The 21,936-nt window shown below is 37.0% G+C and overlaps 1 protein-coding gene across 4 annotated transcripts in view; it reads right to left on the bottom strand.

Moving 5' to 3' along the window:
• CDKAL1 (CDKAL1 threonylcarbamoyladenosine tRNA methylthiotransferase) overlaps positions 1 to 21,936 on the bottom strand; it is a 377,880-nt gene that overhangs the window by 333,857 nt on the left and 22,087 nt on the right. Inside the window, exon 1 of one of the 4 annotated variants that reach the window (XM_088053818.1) lies at positions 14,417 to 14,566. The exons of the other annotated variants lie outside the window; for them this stretch is intronic. Coding sequence (XP_087909944.1) covers positions 14,417 to 14,549 — 133 coding nt within the window. The 5' untranslated portion in view covers positions 14,550 to 14,566. Of the gene's footprint in view, positions 1 to 14,416; positions 14,567 to 21,936 lie in introns of those variants that run through there. 4 annotated transcript variants of the gene reach the window in all.

Here is a 21,936-nt window from a genome sequence, read left to right as displayed (position 1 = left end):
TCTCTCCTACTGACAGGCCAGTTCTGGCCCACACACACACAATTTACATTTAATTTATACACTGAACAGACTCGGGGCACAGCTTTACAAAGCTTCCCTTAAGTAGCAGCCCAAGCTCTAGCAGCTTTCCTCTTTCTCATGCCACCGTTTCACGGGAATGATACAACTATAACGATGAGCCAGATATTTAACCTGGGATAAAAAAAAATGCACCAGGCCAAAGGACAGCCTCTGTTGGTGGTGAACTGTGGCATGCAGCACATCTGCACTGGCCCAGCTGGGCAGACAGGGGACCACAACAGCAGCTGCTCACACTGGCATTGCTGCCTACAGCAAGAGTCGCACAGTCAAAGCAGGGGAAATCACTTTCCAACACCATGAAGATGCAGGTGCAGGCACTGGAACCTACAGAAATGTCTTAAAAACTTGACTGTCCTACATGAATACTCTAGTAGGCAAATTAGCTAATGTTTAGGAAGCATACTTGATATTACCGAAGTAATAAAGTGACCACAATTTAGAATTTACTGAAAGCAAATCAAGCTCAAAAAGAACTAGTCACATGCACATGGCTGGATTATTTTGACATGCAGATGTAGGATTTTTACACAGATATTGTGGAACTACAGACCACCACACAGTAAAATGTGTTAGTGACTTGACAGTTAGGCTTCAAGTACAATTATTTTCCACCAGTCTTTGAAAAAGTGTAAGATTTCAGTAAGTTTTCAAAGTTTTGAGTAATATCAGTTCAAGCCTGTAGATCTGAAAGAACAATGAATATTGATTATGTTTCAAAAGGAAGCCAAAATTAACTAGGAAATATTCTGAACACAAATGGCAATTTACTGTCAGGAGCACAACAAATCGACAGCTCACACTATCAGTCATGAATGTGGCAATGAATCAGTGCTTCTGCAACAAATGAATGGAAGAACCAACAGAGGAAAAAAAATAAACCTACAACAAAACTCACACACACAACACAAACAACCCCCTAAATCTATTTTTCTGCATCTTCTATGAAGAACAAGCTTCAAATTTGAGTCTTTGGTAAGGTACAAATGCAATTAAATCTGGAAACGTGCCACCCAGCACACTCATGTGCTCCTGAAAGGTATTACTGATAGAAATACTTCATAGTCATGTTGCCCTTTTAAATCTTGTGTTTGTTACAAAATGATAAGTAGTACCGAGTACCAGGTGTTTTGGTTTTTTTTCAGTTGCCTTCCGCCCAGTAATAGGTCATGCATAAAAAGAGTTAATGCCCTGAATTCTGTGTAAAACTTATTTCACTCAACAGAAAGCAAATCATATGCAAATTTCTTAACTGCAAGTATAGTGTGGGGCTAATAAGCACATGAATGCTTCACTACGCAAAATCCATACAAATACCTGCACAAGTTTTTAACCTGGGAATATTCAATATTCAAAATGCATGCAAATACCTATGAAAGATTTTAACCTGGGAACACTGCCTGTCACACTACCTTTCTGTGTTTTGTGCACATTGTAATAGTTTTCATAACCATAACATCCGAACTCCTGATAATACAAAATACCAAGTCAAGTGATTAGGCAAATTCCAAAAGAAACCACTTTGAAAAACACTGAACAATAAAGGAGGTCATATTTATATAAAACAAAGACTTTGCATATGAACACAAGTTTGCACAGGTTGAGTCAAACTGAAACATTCAGAAAGGATGCTTCCTCCATGAGGACACACTAATGCTGGATTAAGAAAGGTTTGTTAGACTGTTTTCAATGAACATGATTTTTCTGCAAATGAAGCACATGTAGTGCCACCTCCTAAACTCCTTTTAAACAATGCAACTTGAGTACACAGTGCAGTAAGAAATTAATCAGTATAAAACAGTGCAAGAATAAAAATATTCCTAAAATGCCATGCAAACCTCAAATTAGGAGACTTCAGGTAGCACTGCAGATTTACTGAGATATCATTAATGACTAATTTTCTCAAATACCATGATTTTTTTAGGCAAATTAACTCTATTTATAGTTTTTTATCAGGCAGTAGCATCAGAGACCCCATATGTCAACAAATATGAAAAAACTGTTCCTGTTTTAGGCAATCACATATTTGTAACTGAGACTTCTTTATCAAATACTGAAAAAGAAGTCTGGAATGATACTGAAGCAAAAATGTAATGAACTTCAACACACAGTAATATACTCTCACCAAACCAGAAACAATCACCCTAAGACTAAGAAAGTGGTGGACTTTTGACATTATGTACTTCTATTAACTAGCTTTCAGTAAAAGGAAAAAGAATTTTGAATTAGAATTGTAGACTTGGATTTTACTATTTTTTCCTTAGACTTGCTGTTCCCCATTTTCATCCTCTACTTCAGCAGAATAATGCAATTGGCTATCAGCATTATTAAAAAGTCAGAAAGACAGCACGTGTGTGTTTAACATCTAATAGAACAAACCAAACAGACTGAATAAAGCTTAAAATGTGTGAAGTGATGAAAACTTGAAAATCAAAATAGTTTGCATATGAATAATTTAGACAGTTTTTACAGATTAAAACTGAAGTCATGCATTTTCTATTAAGTGTTTCTTGCACATTTTAAATTCCCTTCACATTTGGCTTCTTCCATTACGTGTCTGCCATTGCTGACTTTTGTTCTGCCACGATGTGCCACACCAGCAACATAATGCAGTGATAATGTGGGCTGCAAGTGTATCATTGTTCTTAAAATTATTACCTTCTTTTAGTCACTGGTGTAAAGAGCATGAAAGCCAGGGTCAGCTATAGCACTGTGAAATTTCAGTGCTCAGGCTTATATCAGCCCTGCAAAAGTTCATTGGACTGTAAGGTTTGAAATAAAAGCTGCTATTTAACTGTCCTGTAATCAATGGCTCAAAACTCCCCTGCTTTCTGTGCCAGCCTTCACTGAATTTTGCTTAAGTGCTATTGTTAGAAGGCTGTATCTGAATGCTTTTTTGACTGGGAAACAGGCATGAGATGTATAAAGCAAAACAATTTTGAAGAACATCTACATTTCTGCCTACTATTCACATCATAGCAACAGATCTGCATCTCCATCAACACTGCAAGGCATTGAGGTGATGCATCAAGCAAGCTTAGTTTAGCCCTCAGAAAGCTTTCCTCTGAAAAACAGACATACAGAATTAAAAATTATTCTGGTCAATCTTTTTTTTACCAAAAAGAAGAGTATGTCTTGGTCTCCTTACCATTCCAGTAACCTGGCCTCCTTGCACAAACTGAGCAGCCCAGAAGCCGAACACCGGCACAAGAGCCGTTCCTGCTAGCCAAGTACAGCAGGTGATGCCACAAGATTAAGTACTCCTCCTTGAAGGACAAATGATTCTCTAAGCCCCCTACCAGACTTCTCTTCAGCTCCTTTCACTTTACAAGAAGATATCCTCAAAGGAGGCTTTCTCACTATTCTACAGATCTGCCTGTATTGCCCAAGACCTCTGAAACAGCAACAAACCAGCCTAGGTATGAATAACCAGGAGACTGAAATCTATGAATATGAGGAGATATTTTTATCCACTAAATGAGCTGCATTTGTAGAAGACTAAGGTAAAGAGAATAGTTTCCATTATAACAGCATGAATAGAAGCCTTTTTCTTTAGGGTAGTAACTTGCCAAGTGGAAACTATAACCCGCATCTCTTATTAAGGATTTGGAATAAATCCAACATGTGCTGTAACTTAACGTTAGAAGGCAATTTCAAACATGCACTTGAAATTTTTTTTACTACACGCCCTCTCCCATGATAACTGATTTACTGAAGCTGCCATCTCACCCTCAATGCTATTTACAAAAAAGAGCTTATATACAAAAGTAGATGGCTGGCAGGAAGGCTGTACATTAACATGCAGCACGGACGCGTTCCCCAGCCAGTGTGCCACTGCAGTTCAAGGCAGTGTTTTAAATGTTTGCTGCTGGAAAATGTGCAGGCACAATACTGTAGCTCAGTTTCCAATGCCGTGTCACCAACTCCCACACTCCAGCAGACTTCTGAGCACAAGAACCACCTTGTCAATGGGTTGGGAAGGATAAGACGCTCAAATTAACTTCTATCAAGTGTGCACCAACAAACTGCTTACCTCGTGGCACTCTAACTTCCCTCTACTCAGAAAAAAAATTATTTAGGTTTCAAATTGCTTGATTTTCAAATTCAGTGGTAATACATTTCAAACACATTGATACTGAAAGTTCAGCAGAAAATCTGTCTTCCATTTGAAAAAAATAAAGGAAGTGAAACACTTAACATTTCATTAAATATCAATTCACAAAAATTGCAGAGAAGATCCTTAGTGTTACAAACTGTACTTTTAATGGTTTTTAAATAGAGCTTTTTTTCCCCTTTTATATATGAATTAATACTAAAAGCTTAAGAAATTCTCATTAAATGCCAGTGAAAATGTTTCAAGTTACTATTTTATTTTGGAGAAATATATAAATTTTCTGCATCATTCCGAACTGGAACTATGAAGCTCACTATCTCTCATTTCAATCTTAGTAATTCTAGTTCTAGTAATTTTGGACTAGCAGCTTGTTGAAGTTGAAAAATGGCCCAAAACACATTAAAATCTTAAATTAACACTTCATTGAAGAAGAACAGATATTTTCCTCCTCTGCCGAAAGCTTGCCTTTTTCTTCCAACTAAATTGTATTGTATTGTATCTATTTGATACAATAGAACATTTCAGTCAGAACAAAAAAATGCTAAAACTTAAATGTTTTTCTTTAAAAAATTTTAATCATAAACAGTAGCTTCTGACAAAGTAACATAAAATAACATGCTGAAGTTTATGCCACCACATGAATAGTAGCAAATTCTTAACCATTACAGTCTTTCAACAATGCTAGCCACAAAACATGTCACCACTTCAACACTTGCAAAGATTAAATGTTATCTTTAGGGTGAGTTTGCTGCTTTGAAGCAGCTTTGAATATCAGCTTGGTTTGAAAAATAAGACAGCAAGGCTTCAAGGTTAAGAATAGTTATGTAAAGCTACTTGCTTCCTATTTTACTTTAGTCAAGAAGCACAACTTTAACTTCAAACAAATGTCATCAAATAATAGCCTACTTTGAATTCCAGTTTCTAAGTAAGTTATAACCTCTACCAAAATCCTTCTTTGCTAACCACAAAATATACTTCTTTCTATAGTTAAGTAGTTGTGCAACTTTAAGACATGCTTTTGCAGGTTCTAGAACTTCACATTTTCACATGTTAAGAATAATTGCTAAGTATTTTTCTTTACCTATTAATTAATGGTTAACTTCTCCTTTGTCATTTATGTAAATCTGTATTTTGGATGGAAACCAAAGGATTCAAAAACTTAATAGCAAGCATGGAAAAGCTTCCACTTCCTCCTCCCTTCACTCGAACAGTTCTAGGAGAGGGATCTGCTCAGATGGTGTCACCATCTTTTACTCCTTAAGCTTTTGGCCCACTGTTAAGAATTTACCAATAAAACATGCGGAAACTCTACGCAACATGAGAGTTTTTGTGCTAGATAGCATTGTCCCATTTCTCTACACTAGACTACATGTCGTTTTGAAATCATTTCTGTACCAGAGACTGCACTGTGGAGAATACTACTTTAATTTTTACTCTAAAATATTTTCATTCAAATAGGTATAGGCACAGACACAAAGGATACCATGAGCGAGATATGTAAATACCTTTCTCAAGTAGGCTTTGGGATCAGGCAATGGCAATATACATCTCTATTTCACACACAGTCACATGTTTTAGGAATCTTAAAGCCAAGAAGTTTAGTCCAACACCCGTGTGATGAATGCAGACAGAAAAAGCAGTACAGTATGAAACAAAGCTTTGTGCACAGGTTGTACATGTTAAATATTATTAAGAGCTTTAACATCTTCCTGAGAGGCAAATGCCAGCTCATTTATGAAAGTTGCAAAAATCCTTCTAACACTGTGCAAAAAGTACTTACTCTTCACGAAGCAAACAAATTTTCTTAAGAATTTTCACACTTAGTATTATTGCTGTTTGTTAAAACCCAATGACTTCATAAAATAGGCACATTTTTGTTCTCTGCACTGAAAGCTGCACAGATTACAAGAATATTATCTAAATAACAAAGAATCCTTACAAATTCTTCCACATACTCTTTGGACAGTTAACTGATGCAAAATAGTAGTATAAGATAAGCGCTTTTTGCTCAGTGATTTCTTCACTGCTGACTGCTGGCCAGTCTCTCTTTGTCTAGCAGTCTGGCAGAAGGGCACACAGGCTCTTTCACAAGAAGGTGTCAGAAACATAAGAACAAGTGAGTTATGAAAGAAGCTGCTTCTAGGCCCATAGGTAATGATACCTCACCTAATTTATGAGGTATGAATTCATTCCTCAGTCTTTGGCCCTGAAGATACTTCCAGTAATGAATTTCAGGAGCTAAGCTTACAGCACATACAAAAGCACTGTATTTTAAAATGTAGCTTTTTGTGGTCTTAGCTTAGCTGCCTGTCACAACAGTAGCAACACAGTAGTGTAACAAGTCATATGCCTTCCAATGTTTCTCACTTAGTATAAGCTGAAACTCTAATTTTTGCACATTTTCTCACTGTTCATTCTCTACATCAAACTTCATTTTCACAGCTCACTTAATTAGCTGTGTCTGTCCAGTAATTCTGAAAAGACTACTCATACCACTTTAAATCATAGGCGCTGCTTTAAATCAAGGGAAAAAGCATTCATAAAACCACAAAAGCAACACAAAAGAATCGGTCATTTCTCACCAAGAGTGAGCCACATGCCATAACAGAGAAGAACAAAGTGTAATCAAACTGAAAATTAAAATTACTACACACAAATCATCATACTGATAGACCTGATTTTTTTGTTACTACTATCCTTTTAAAGAGAAGGAAAAACTAGCTTGTTAGTTTTAGCAATCCTGGTCCTTTTGACTCTAGTAGGAAAAATAACCCCAACTTTTAAGACAGCTTTGCTCTATTTCTTTCATTATCTTTCAAATCAGGTACTTTTGACACAAAACCAAGCATTTTCAGATTCTTGATCAGAGCAAAGCTTCAGCTTGCCCCTCCTGTCTCTCTTCCCTCTCTGTCTCACCAACAACTTTCCATGCCTTCCCATAAGTTTCTTCAAAGCAGGCCCTAATGTGTTGCATATGCAACTTCTGCCTGAATTCTTAAAACCATACACTGAGACAAAGAGTAGTTACGAAAAGCCCAAAAAACCAAACCAAAACTAGTACTTCAATCTCCTGAGACTTTATCTAGGATAAATTTAATAATATTGCTGCATACAACTATTCCTTCCTGAATCTGCAGGAAATCTCAGTGTTCCCAGAAAGGCAATGGATCATATGTGATTATTTATTATTTTTCCCCCCTCTTCTTTCCTTTTTACTCTGCTCCCTGGGAAGAAATGACATGTAAGCCACGTTTGGTGGATAAATATTTCAGTGCTCTGGCAGGGACGTAGAGGCTCTGCTTGGACAAGGCAGCAGCTCAGATGGACAGTTCTCAAGGCCACCTTGCCCAAAGAAGTGAGGATTCAAGCTGGTCTGCACAGGCCAACAAACACGGGCAATCCTTTACCCATGCACGAGTGACAGTCACTTACCTGCTTCTGAACACAGAACCGAGGGAATATAAGTGGAAGTGCTGTACATCCCCCTCGGGGAGCCTAACCCCTCTGTGCTGCTCAATGCAAACGCCACGTATGTACCCGATGGCATGGGATGTGAGGGACTCAGAGATACCTGCCCCACAGAAGTAGCCCAAGGCAGGCTGCATGTTCCTGGGGAGCAGCATTCCCAATGCCAGCTTTTCATCTCACAGCAACTCCGGCGTGAGCCTTTCCTCCAACACAACGCAGTGCAATCCAGCAGCTGGCCGTCACAGATGGCAGGCAGGGGGGCCAACTATCCTCTTGTTATTACTACTTTGTATTTGGATGCCTTAACTATGAAGAGGAGACATATTTTACCCTGTTACCTCAGGGCTTATCAATCCAAAAGAAAACAAATCAAGTAAAACTCAGTTGCGCTTAGGAGAACTTTCAGGAGAAATCCTGCAAATTTAAAATAACAGTTCTGACTAATAACAAAAGAACTAGTGAATAATAGCAAACAAAAAGCGTATCTTTAAAGTAAAATATTTTTGATTCAGAATAAAAAATTATCTTTTTTAAGATAAAATTAATTATTGTAGAACTACAGTGATTTAATATAAAAATATAAAACTGCTTTGTGACAATCTCTGGACAGAGAGCTTTTACAGTAAAATTCCAACTCTCAACAGCTAACCTTCAAAATTTCTGAGACTATTACCTACTTAGCAATGAAAGTCACTGTCCTTTTATGTCACATAAAAACTAAAACTATTAGTCCATTAGCAAGCAGTTTTTCAGTAATTCATTGAGATTTATTTGATTAAACGTTAGAAAATGTGTTCAAAACTCAGACAAAATAAATGGAAAATGCTTTCAGAACTGGAAACTATGAGAATGGAATTTTCATAACAACAATCATCATCTGATTTTAGAGCCATTCATTACTTAGCTATTCAAAAAACAAATTTCAGGCAACATGCACTAAAAATAAACTCTCCAAAACAGCAAATTGCCCCCATGCTGCTTTGTCATTTAAGCAATTGCATTTTTCAAATAAGGAAGTTAATTCATTATACATTTATGAAAAATACATTTAATTCTTTGCATGGCACTCCTAAAGACAGACTCCCCACTAAGCTGCCTAACTCATTAACTGGAAAGAAGCAAATCCTGTGGCGTAATCTAAGGTTTGGCGCATAAATGATAAAAAATGTGCAATTTCAGAAGACACTTGTCATATATTTTACATAAATACACAAGTAAACGCTCTAAAACTGAAGTTTCCTCACCTAACCAGTGCTCAGCTCTCAAAACATCTAGCAGTCCTAGGAAGATCTCAAATCTCAACCTATCAGTACTGATTCCACTAAGAGCAGGTTTGGGTAAGTTTTGGTTTGTTTATTTTAAATCTGAGATCACACTCTACAAAAGGAAAAAAAAAAACTGAAGTAGGTGTCTTCAAGAGCTAGAAATGTGCAAGATATACCTTATTTTTCAAAAAATGTTAAATAGGTCCCTGCAAGCTGAGCTCTCTGCAGTCTACAGCTTCATGATCAAAAGAAAAACCCTCATTAGATTACTAAAATACTGGAGTTTTTCCTGCCCTTTATTTAGCATTCAAGGAGCCAATGAAAAGATGACCACATTTAATTACAGTTGCTACCACCTCTGCCTTTCCAGCATGGCTGGTGAGCTTAGGAGAGTCCAAGTCAATATCCACAAACTCATTCAGCTTTAAATGTGTTGGCCTTAGGAGCTCAGCAGAGGCTACAGGGGTTACAGGTTGTGAGACTGGATGTCTGATGGATATTAAACCATGGAGTTGTGACACCACGAAGGCCCTGTGGCAAGGTGAGTGCGTAGGAGGCACACAAGTCTGTCATGCTGTGCCGTGCATCACAATATTCTGTCTGGTGCTATCATTAACACTTCTGCACTACTTTCTAATTTCAAGTTATACAATTGACTTTCAAAAGACACTTGCATGTCATCTGTCTTTAAAACAAGGTGCTGAATAATCTAGTCAAAAGGACTAGAAGGGAATTCACTCAGAATCTAACTGACTTCTCCCCCACTGATGATGTACTGTCAAGTACTTAAAGCACTTGTAAATCATTATGCAAGCACTTTTCAGAATTAAATTACAAGTGTGACATATGGCATGAAATGAAGGAACCAGACCACAATGCTGTCACTGCTGTTAAAATCCTGTATCATTCAAAACATGAACAAATTAGTTATGCCACACTTTTTCAGAATTGGTACATTCTGAAACAGCAGTATCAAAGCTACAGCTTTAGGCATCATGCAGCTCAGAGTTTAAGACTCTTGAACTCTGGTAGAACTGTGCTGGTGCAAGAGCTGATGAGGCTAAGCACTGGGGCATGTCAAGCTACACAAACCAGACATCAGGTCCTGCTCTCCCAATTCCCTAATGACAGCCACTCCCATTCCCACTGCTTCCTCCTGTTCCATAATCGAGATACATGCACTGCCCACGTACAGGGTCTGCCCACCTCTCCTCCTTCTCCCCAGACACATCCCCCCCGAACAGTCAAACTGACCCCTGGTACAGAGCTGCCCCTATTTTCAACTCTGAACAGCAGCTACCAAACTCACCCTCCAGATCCTGCAGAAGGAACTTTCCTTGTACACATAAAATAAAATTTCTAGTCAAACATTGCTAAATTTTATTTTAGGGAACTGCCCACTGTGGTAGATTGTGGATAAAGGATTGTGTCATCCATACTGCCATTTAATTAAGATGCACCAAAAAACACATACACACACACACACAAAGATAAATGTTTTGCAGATTACCTGCACAATGTGTCCCACAGCTCTTCTGTAATTCCCAAATTAAATAAAAGCAAATGGGAAAAGCTTCTTAGTGCCTTAAAATGAACAGCAAAATGCTTCCATGAGTTTTTATGAAGGTCGTGAGATCTTATGTGCCCTGTTGATCTATCTGCCTCAGAGAAGCAGAGACCTATATTCCAGAACAAAAATACAGTTGCAAGGTATTTTCTTTGTATTCCAAGAAGGCTGAAGATACAGTAGCAAAGTGTAAAAACAAGTAATCACGCTTCCCAGCCACCAGCAGCAGAAATCGGGTGGCCATGATTTGGAACAGAGTAAAGGAAAGTGCCTGACTGCGCGTTTTCATTATTCGATCATCCTTGTAGCTTCTCTTACCAAAGTTCTCAATACACTACTTATGTCAGCATACAGTAGTACACAGTATGCTGACAAATTAGTACACAGTAATAGACCAATTTTGAAACTGATCACAATTCAAGACAAGAAAACTTTTCATTCTGATAATGATTACTTGTTTTAAATTTTTTCCATCTCTAAAGGCTTCTTTAGTCTTATTGAAGAAACCACCTAATTACATTTTTGTAGTATCTTTCATACACTGATTTTTAGACAGCACAAATAAAAGATGACGTGAATGAGGAAAGAATATGAAAAAAAAAACCTATCCAAAATATTATTTCTCCATCAGTCTGCATTCCCTTCTATTAGTCCACCTCTCAACCGCACAAGCCAGGGAAGGACATGTGGTCTTTCCCCACACACAATTCATCTTTTAGACAGCTTACATTGTCAGAATATTGCAGGTATACAGCAGGTTGACAGACTCCACTCATTTGGCAATTACTTTCAAAGGAAAATAAATTGCTCTGTTGTAAAAGCAAAAACCACACTCTTCAAGTTCTAATTAGTTTTATTAGTTGAAGCAGCAAATATCAGAACAACTGCAGAAACTGGAAAAGAGCAAACAGAAAGCTGAACTCAGTGTTGAAACTATTTAAAGGTCTCAGCATATTAAATAATGCCTGGAAAGGTTAACTTTATTTCTTCAAGTGAGAAAAAGCAGACAGGATCTTGAGTGCAGGTTTTGGCTACATAGCTTCCAGTATTTGGCTTCAAAACATGAAAAGAATACAACATAATTAGGACAGATGTGTTTACAAAGAAACAAGCATCTAACATATGCTGTTGCAGGTAAGACAGACTTTCAAAACCACTACAAAAACTTAAAAGTCCATAGCATACCAGAATAAAGAAAAATAAAACCCTGCATCTGACCCACAATGCTCTCCTCTGGTAATCTTTTTAATGCAGCAGACCAAAGATAAGGACAGATTTGAAATATTGTCCTCATGGCCATATGAAACAGAACCCTTTGTTTCATAATGCATGGAGTTTGCAGTAAGCCAAGATGATTGTAGCAAAAGAAAGTATTAATAAACATATGCTGTAGATGACACAGGAACAATGTGCAAAATAACTTTACAGTTAGTTCAGCTTGCAATTGCTTTCTTACACTCAATCTAATTGTAAAAGAATTATTAAAGTATCATTAATTAAACCACCAATTTATTCATAATTATGTACATGTAGTTAAGCAGAATCTCAATAATTTAAAGCACTTAGATTTTATTTTTTTTATATCCTAAGGAGAGTAGGTTATTTGTAGCGTAACAGATGTTTGCTGACAAGAAAGAAAATACACTAAATCAGCATTTTAAGCAACGTTTAGAACTATACCCACATAATTTATCTTGTTCGGATGACGAACAGGTAGCCACTTAAATTCTCCAGGTCACATTTTCTGCCTCTGATAAAACTTTACTCTTTTTACAGGAATATACCAGCAGTGAGCTACTTCCTACACATCCTCTACAACAAAAGACAAGCTCTTAGTATCTTCTTCTTCTTCTTGCAAGATCCAAGAAAAACCAGCAACTTCTACCACCTAGCACATGTCCCATTAATTCCAGTCAAAGTTCTGTGTGGAGAGTCTTACATATGAAACTCTTGTTAAGAAGGATAATATTTTACCAAGATGAGAATCAATGAAAGTATAAGTAAGCCCTAGCAATAAAAGGTGGTCTCCTAAGCATGAAGGCAAAAGGCTGTCAGGAAAAGAAGAAAACCTTCACAAACCGAAAAAAGTGTAAAAGAAACATCAATTGGTTTAATAAAGACAAAGTGCTGCATTCAGCCTTGAAAATTTATTTTTAAGAAGTACTTTATGCTCACTTTGAGTTCTTTCTCATCCCTCAATAGTATTTCACACATAATCAATAACTGAGCCTGAACTGAGAGGAAAAAAAAAAATGAAGTCCCTCTTCCAAACAGTACATCAATTCCAAAGTTTTGATCATAATTTGATCAAAGGAAATGGTAGCAGAATCACATTTCTCCTTACTGAGACTTGGGCAGTTTCACTTAAAAAGTGATAAAGACAATAGCACCTAGGTTAGTACAGAATTCAACTTCATAAAAACTACCTAAAGATGAGTTAGAAAATACTTTCCATGAAATAAAGGAAAATTATGTAAAATTCTTCTCTGTCTTCCCTCACTTCCCATAAGAAAACCAGCCTCCCTCCTCCATGAGAGAGATAAAGATATGATATCCTCATGATATCCTATATATATCCATGATATAGTAACCCAAGTGCAGACACAGCCTGCAAATACAAACACTAAAGACACACAACTCAGAAGACTTCATATAAAAAGGAAAAAAAGTCTTTCCCCCCCCCCAACATCTTCTTCCTTATCTAGAAGCTTCTGAAGCTTACAGTATTTTGCAGAATCACAGAGCAGCTGAGGTAGAAAGGGCCCTATGGAGATCCTCCAGCCCAACCTCCATCTTCAGCCACAGGAGAAACTGAAGCAGGTTGCTCAGGGCTGTGGTCAGTTGGGCTTTAAATGTCTTCAAGGATGGAGACTCCACACCTCAAGAGACATGTTACAGGATTTAATCAAAATCACTATAAATAAAGGTGTCTTTTCTGCTGTTTAAATGGAATTTCTTGTATTTCATTTTGTGCGCCTTTTGTCCCAACACTGGACACCATGGATGCACAGACAAGCATCACTTACTTCCATGTGCAGCAGGGACATCAGTCAAGCCCTGCACAGAAAAGTCTGGGAGCATTCATTAGAGAAAGCAGCAGATATATTTTAAACAGGGCTATTTTAAACCTGCCGCCAGATACCAGAGTTTGGAAAATAATACATCTATGCTGTTACTGGCTCCATTATAAGCAATAGAAATCTTAAAATCTTACACAGTCACCAGAAAGTAAAAGGAACTGCAGGGCAGCCCTGCTCAAACTACTCTTAGATTTGAAAATTTCTTTCTTTCTCATAAAGGTTTGAGACAGACTGCAGGTTCCAGCCTGTTCCAAACCTCTGCACCTCAAATTCCAGGCTTCAACCCCTCAAGGAGGGTAATAGTTCATAGCTGCTACTCCACCCCAAAGGAGTAATACCACATACGGGCTGGCCAACATCCACCCTGGCTAAGTCTCCCCAAATGTGGCATATCCCATTCCAGCAGTTAGCAAGGCAAAGGTATTGGCACCTTTTCAGTTTTCACACATCATCACCAACTGAAAGAAATCATTACCTTCTCAATGTAGCTACTGCGAGTTTGTGTGATGGAAAGGGAGACAGTCCTGGACAAGTAGTAAGCAGCTAATCATATTCTCCTTCCCTCAGAACATTATTCTATGTGTGGTTTTCCCAAAGAGTTCATCCCTACTAGGTCTTACACATGGCTGCAGAAATCTTAGTAGCAAAAGCCTATTACCCAAAAGAATTCCAAACTGTGCATATGTTTCCCCTAAACGCTGTGGTAAGTAGACCGAGACTGACAGGTGAAAAGTTTAACTTCATTTTTAATGCAAAACCACTCCCTCTTTTCCATTACTTCAGTCACCATATTACCAGACACATGAGCGACCCCAATACAGAAATTTAAACTGGAACTACCTACTTAGAGAGGCCTTAGTAACAGATGCCTGACTTCGTCCAAACAGATCTAAGGTTCTTTGATCCAAGCAGCATTGTCTACACTGCCGGTGGACTGGCAGCCACCTGCACTCCACCCTGCTGTAATGAGCAACCATTAGTGTGACTAACAAGAGGCTCAGGAAACCCCCTTCCTACTTCCAGAGGCAGTCTCTTATTTCACATCTTTTCAAAGGCCTAAGATACAGACATCAAATTGAGATACACTAGAGACACCTGTGGCCAGGTGAGAAGTCACCAATCAGCTAATCTTCTGACTTCCTACAGGCATGCTTATTCTGCCACCTGGCTATCTCTTCCCCAAAAATCAAACACTTATTAACATTGCTGATCTTTCTTCAAATCTTTATTTTTGCTTATTAAGCACTAATACAAGCTGCTAGTGAATGCTTCCAAAACACGAAAGTGTCAGCATTTTGTACTAATATTTGGATTAACCACACAACTCATCTATATTTTCTGTTTGTAGAAGTCCCAATAAATCAGAAGAAAGCTACAGAAGTTAGTCCAAAGGCAAACTCATGCTAATAAGCTACATCTGGAGTTTTAGATTAAATACATCACTCCTCTGCTTAACAGACTTTTACTCTAAGATCCCTGACTTTCTAAGGCTCTTATCAACCCAAATCCAAATCATAAATATGCCTCCCTGAACCAGGCCTGCCTTTTTTTGTGGTACCTCTGTTTACACAGCTTATCCCTTATCACACTGCCAACACTGGGAACCACAGCAGATGGTCCCCTCAGACACAACTCTAACAGGTTTTCTCCACTCCCCCATTCCACTTATTTTTTTGTGCAAACAACTGATAAGGAAGGCTGCTGCAATGATTTACTGATATCTGAAGTTGAAAATTGACAAAATGCAAACTGCTTTTGTTCGCCCCACCACCCCCCATGAACTGCTTAACCTCTTAACTACTAAGCAACACAGACAAAGAGTATTAATAATTGTACAAACCATACAGTCTGCTGGATTAGCATTTCAAACACAAGAAGTATTGATGAATTTAAAGATCATTACTGCATAACTTTATAAGTTATGCCAGTTACAACAAGCAGCCTACTATTAGTAAAGGAGAGAATATGAGGCAGTCTACTATTAAAATCCATTGGTTTGGAAATGCCTTGAAATTAGGTTTTTTCAACATTCCACTGAAAACAGGCTCTCAAGCAGAATTTAGAATAGAGACTGGATATTTCACTTGTATTTACTTTCATCTAACAACCCAGAACAAACTGAGGCTCAGTGACATAAAAATGAAAATGCTTTCAAAACTGCTATTAGAAAGACAGAAAGATGCTTAAAACTAAGCTCCACATAAATTCTATTAAAAAGCCAGGCTCTTACTACTGGAGAACATGAATTTGCAAAACCACTGTAGCAAAATGTTGCAAAAAAAACCTAGAGGTCTGCGAGAGCATCTCCAACTAACCTTCTATGAAGAAGCATCTGCAAGTAGACAGTAATGAACCAGACAGACCCAGAGGGCTTTCTTAAATGTAGGTCATGCCTGTCAGACCATAGCAAAAGACACAGTAACATTTGCTGAAGAGAACCCGAGTTATTATTGCACTACTCTGTAGGCAGACATTATTAGTTACATATTGGCAATGATCATTAATTGATGCTTAAGAGGAACAAGAAAGAAAATCTGCAAAAATTCAACAGCTGTATTAAATTTAAGAGTAAGAGTCATAAAGCATTCCTTATAATATTTCACACTTTATATGCTTCTCTTTTCATAAAGTGGTAACACAGAAGAATTTCTGATGAAATTCAATGTTCGTTTTACTCCAGGGATTGGGAGACCAGCAAAGAAGTAGGCCAAAAGGTGGTTTAGAAAAAGTAATTTTTGCTGGTTTATGTCATATTAAGATGAAGACTTAAATTCCCTCATTACTAGGGAATGACAGTTGAAACCTTGAGAAATGTTACTCTTGATATCTGCAGTGTTCTCCTTCCTTGATTGATGTTTTCGGTATGTGATTCTGGTACCTTGTATTTTGTTAGAACAGAATCCCAGAGAAGAAGCCTGTATAATAACTTAAGATGTGCATACAGATATAAGAACATGAGAGAACATAAGGGAAGTACATATAACAACAGCCTGATCCATAGCTGGGTTTTGTTGGCTTTTTTTACTCTCACAAGTAACATAGAAAAAAAAAAAGCCCTAAGAATTTAAGAAAAATTCCTGACTACTAAGAGAGGCAGCAGATTAGAAGTGCAGTTACTTTTCATCTAAAGATCAAAAAATTACACAGCTAAAGAATTAGTATTCCAAAGCATACTACAATGAAACCAACATTACTCACAAAACACATGGTTCTGCAATCACACATATGCATCTCCTGCTGTAAAATCAAGGACAAAAAGCAGTATTTATTTCTTTCTAGAGGCCAGTAAGACAAGAAGAAGTGAGGAATCTCTTTTTGCCCTGCAGATAGCTTAAAAACAGATTCACAGTCAACTAGGAATCAAGAAAAACTGCAGTAAGATTCATTAGAAAAGAATCTTTCTGGAAGCAAGGTATCGGGTGAACTCATGAACACTATAAAGAGGACACATAAAAGCCTGGAACAGGAAATTTAACCAATAAATCTCCACACTCAAGAAATTCTATAATTAGACAGCAAGACTTGAATTCAAGCTATAAAGTTATATAATGAATGAAAAATTAAATACAAAAAAACTGTTTGCTCATTCAGTCATCAATCATGAGTTCAAAAGAAGAAAGATTCTTCATTGTCCAGCAGAAAAACCTCCCATTCAGAACTCACTTACTACAGGTTATCAGTGTTTACATTTCTCCTATGAATCTACTGAGATGACATTTACCAGCAAAAACCAGTATCAGGATAACAACTCTTTCAGATAATCACATGCAGATGCAGTTACACTAACACAAACATTTTTATATTTGTTAATAATTCAGAATAAATTGGGGTGTTTTGGGGGGATGGGATGGTCTATTTTATTTGACTGATTTTCACAAATTTATGTTCTTGATAAGTTTCAGATTTTAAAACAGTTTCTCTGAACTACTTAGAGCTGAACACTGCTCTATCGGTAACAGCTCTGGACCTATGTTCATTATAGTCTCAAAATAAGTAAAATAAATAATAGGCTTTTCAGTTTTCAAACCTTTGAACATGACCTCCACTAATCATCAGGTTTATTTATTAATTTTTTTAACAAACAAAAATAAAAGAATCACTGGAAAGATTTCCCACTGTCATGTTAACTGTAAAAAGCAATTGATGCAGCAGTACATCGATCAGCTTTCTTGCCAGTAATTGTCATTTCTGCAGACACATGCATGAACCTCAGTTTTGTGACATTTTAAAGTTTTGTGCTGACTGAGAAGTACTTAAGTGCTCAAACTTATTTGACTTAGAGTCAAACAAAAAATAGTGTCAAAATGCTTGTGTTGCCAGAGCTGCAGCTCTCTTTTAAATATATACAAGTTAAAATAATTTTGCTGTAGGGTGATCAGGCATAGAATGAATGGCAACACTTAGACTAGTTACCTTCTTCTGAGAGGTTTAAGAATACACATGTTAAGGGAGGGGATGCTGTGGTCACAACCAAATCTGAAAGGCCACAATGCTGTTCACTGGAGAATGTCTCTTCTGAGACAGAAGTTTGATGTCTTACCACAAAATCTACAACAATTTAGACCTTCCTGAAACAAAATAGTATTTTCTGAGACTAACAGCATATATATATGCGACTAGAAAACAAATTAGATCAATTTTTCAAGATGAAAAAAAAAAAAATCCACATAGCGCACACTGAACCACACAGAACCTGAATGCTGTCCCTTAAAATTGCTGTTTTAATTTTTTTTAATAAATAATGTTCACAAATGGGAAAAAAAAAGCAAGTTCACATCATTATCTCATGAAGTATTACCACAAATTTTACCTGTATATATATTTTATACTGTAAATAAAGAATAAAAATAGCATATGCATTACCATTTAAACTTGCCTGAAGATAATTACGAATGCACTCTGGCTGAACTTCAAGTATTCAGATTTTAAACATTAATTTACTTTGACTATGTGCATGTCAAAATGAAAGATTGCTGTCTGGATCCAGACATGCAGTATTAATACTGAACACGTGCATTCATTTCAGGTCAGCAGACATTCCAACTCTACTTCAGCAGGTGGTAGGAATAGCACTCTAATTAAAATCTGTATTAAAAAGTTCACAATGGGCTATCTACTCTGAATAGTTCCCATACAGAAACATCACTGCAGCTGAAGGACTCAGACCACCTTCCTTCAAAATCTGAATGGCCCCTCACATAAACCACCTTTCTGAACAATTTCTACTTTTTCAACTTGCCAACAAATTTTTCAAGGCAGCCCATTAAAGATTTCAGCACCCATTTAAGATACTAAGAAAGGTACCAAAACATTTCTTCAAAATAATCTCACATTTAGATATCAAAGCAATGAAAAAGTGATAAACAAAGCTCATTCCCTGTTAGATATTTGTCTCTGGTCACTTCAGAAAATTATTGCCTTTAATAAATGTTACATCTGAGACCAGTGTAAACAAAATCAAGGCAATCTCAGCCTGGTTAAAAATTATTTAGTCACAGTCTTAGGGTAAATATCTACCTTTTTGGGGTTTGTTTTTTTCTAACATTTTGACACTATACTTTCAGGGCTGACGTTTTTGGTTTGTAGTCAATATATACTATACTGAAGCACAGAGATATCCTGACATTTAACAATGTACAAAGTTCTTCAGTTACAGTGTTTCTTACAAACAATACAGAGCACTAACTCCACACAAGACACACAGTCCATTCACTCCTTGTACCTCACTTCTGCTGCTGAATGAGGTAGGTGATGGTATGACCACCAGGCTGAAGGCAAGTATTTGGAATTTTAAGGCAACCTAAGCAAATGAACAGGATAGGGAGATACCAAAAAACCGTGAAATGGAACACGTAAACCAAAGTTTGTTCCTCAAGTGTAACTGATAATTGCATTAAATACCTTCCAGGAAAAGAGATACTGGTCTTCTAGCTCAGAAGACAAATAGGTCCTTTTTCCTCTTTAGATTTGAAAGTGACTAAGGATAAAGTGAAGAACTATTCTATTACTGATAACAAAACCAAAATCTTTCTTTTTAATTACCATTCCCATAGAGGTACTAAACCTTCCACAGGGAGTAACAAGATAATGACAATTCCAAAAGTATTCTCTCTTTCTTTCAGAAACCACTTGTTTCTCTGCATTCATACTGAGGCCCCACAAAGGCTTAAGACTTAAAACGTGGCCTAATCCCTTCCCCCCTGAAAACCAACCATAGCATATACCCTTACATCTCCTTCACCTCTTCACTGGCAATAAGATCACACTGATGCACATTGTAGACAAGGACAAATTTAAATAATGTTGTATCCCACACAATTTACTGTATTTAATGAGACTCCATGTGGAAGTGATTCAAGTTTGAATTGCAGGTGCCACTCAAACAATATCAGATGGCACCTGTTATCCAGGTGCCACTTTAGATCTAAAAATTCAAATACTATAAACAACAGTGACACAAGCTTAAGCTTCTTCTACAACAGCTGTTCATCATTAAGATGCCTGTGAAGTTTTCAGCTCTCAAAGAAATGGGTCTTTTCGAGTGTAAGCAGAAATAAAGGAGCAATTTTCCTTCTTTGGATACAGTATCTTGTTTTTCTTGAGTGTGAAACTATCCATTATACTTCCTTTTAACCCAACCAGCCCAGATACCTAGAACGTTAGTTTGTCTACTGCAAAGCTAAAACCATATAAAAGTACATTTGACCAGCTTCTTTCTGCTAGTAAACAAAACCTTATCATACCATTCTATTTAAAGTAATTTTTGTTCCTAGTAAGAAACACTCATTGCCGAACAGCAAGAAAACATATATATATAGTAGTTAATTATTAATGTTGCATTGAACTTCTGTTACAAAACAGCACATTTCAGTCTGATGATTTATTTACAAAACAAAAACATCATGTAACCCTTAACATACAAGGACATACTAAAAGTATTTAACACATCATATTAGGGAAAAACTTTAATAGTCTTATTCTTTTCATAAAGACAAAAAGAAATCATATGTGAATTTTGACATCATGGATATAATTCAGCAAAACACAGTGCTGGTTCACCAGACAAACATGTTCACAGTTCCATCACAGAGTGTTAGACTGGTGCCATTGCACCAAGAAGTTCCTCCACCTTCTGTTTTGTTTCTTTTAGCCTATAGGATACCGTTCAGTGTATAAACACAGGGTATATATACAGAACTGGACTGAAGCTGTTTCTTTTCAGATAGAAATAGCAGCAGGTGGCAAGACAGTCCAATAAGCAAATACTGTCTATTGTCAGATCCACGGACAGATCTGCAGCTGTTTACAGGATGTGTCAAGGAACTGTATACCTGCTTCTCTGCTTTAATGGTGATGTAAAGATCCACAAATTAAATTATCACATGAGGCACATCAGAAAGGCATAGCCATTACACTTGCTAAAGCAGAACTGGAACCAGGATCATTTTTATCAACTTATTCATGGCTAAGTATGTTGTCGAAGCTCTGAACGTAAAACACAAAACCTTGAGCCCACCCAAATAAAAAAAACATCAACTAACAAGAAATAAACTTGAAAGTTGAACTGAACTTGAAACTGTGCTGTCAGCCTGACCACATTACTTTCATGGTAACTTATTAACACACCTCACATGCTTACCTCTACACACAAAAACTCTGCAGAACTGTAAGGCTGACTAAACATAGAAAGGATTTATGCAATTTGAGAGAAGATAAGGTTAAAACAAAACACTTGGTCTTACTGCAATAATAACTAGGTATTCATATCATTTCAAACTATGCATCTCTCCTAAGTGTCTTGCCTGAGTTACGACAGGAACTCCCCATACAATCAAAAGGAAAAAAGCCAACACACTTGCATTCCTTACCTCCAGGGGGTGCTTCAGGAAAGCATGTATATTTTCACCTAGCTAATCAGACCCAACTTAGAAACCTAAACTATGGGATGTATGGTAAAAACAATTTTTGAACACCTATTTTGATAGATATTTGAGCACTCTCAAGGTAGTCTTTTGTATATCATCACTTTAATGTAGCAGCTAAACATACATTTAAACAAGGACAGAAAGTCCCGTTCCAACGTTTTTTTGCCTGGGGGCTTTTTGCCAAAGAAATCTTTTCATTGTTTATTCCAGACTGACATTTTCAAAGACACTACTCTATTTTCAAGGTGTAACTATGAAAACATTTGTGAAACACTGGTATAGAAATCAATGCTAAAAACCAGTAGGCTCTGTAGAGGTTAAAAAAATACATGCTTTAGCATACAGAAAGCCATACGAGTAGTTCCATTTAAAACACAGCTTAAATCCACCTCATTCATCAGGCTTTAAATCCTTCATTTCAGGAATCTGTTTCTTGAGG

The sequence above is a fragment of the Pseudopodoces humilis genome, chromosome 1 (assembly GCF_049639895.1).
Source record: "Pseudopodoces humilis isolate 2021_Gansu_Grassland_sample_001 chromosome 1, ASM4963989v1, whole genome shotgun sequence".
Lineage (NCBI taxonomy): Eukaryota > Metazoa > Chordata > Aves > Passeriformes > Paridae > Pseudopodoces > Pseudopodoces humilis.
This window is presented reverse-complemented; position numbering and strand designations above follow the sequence as displayed.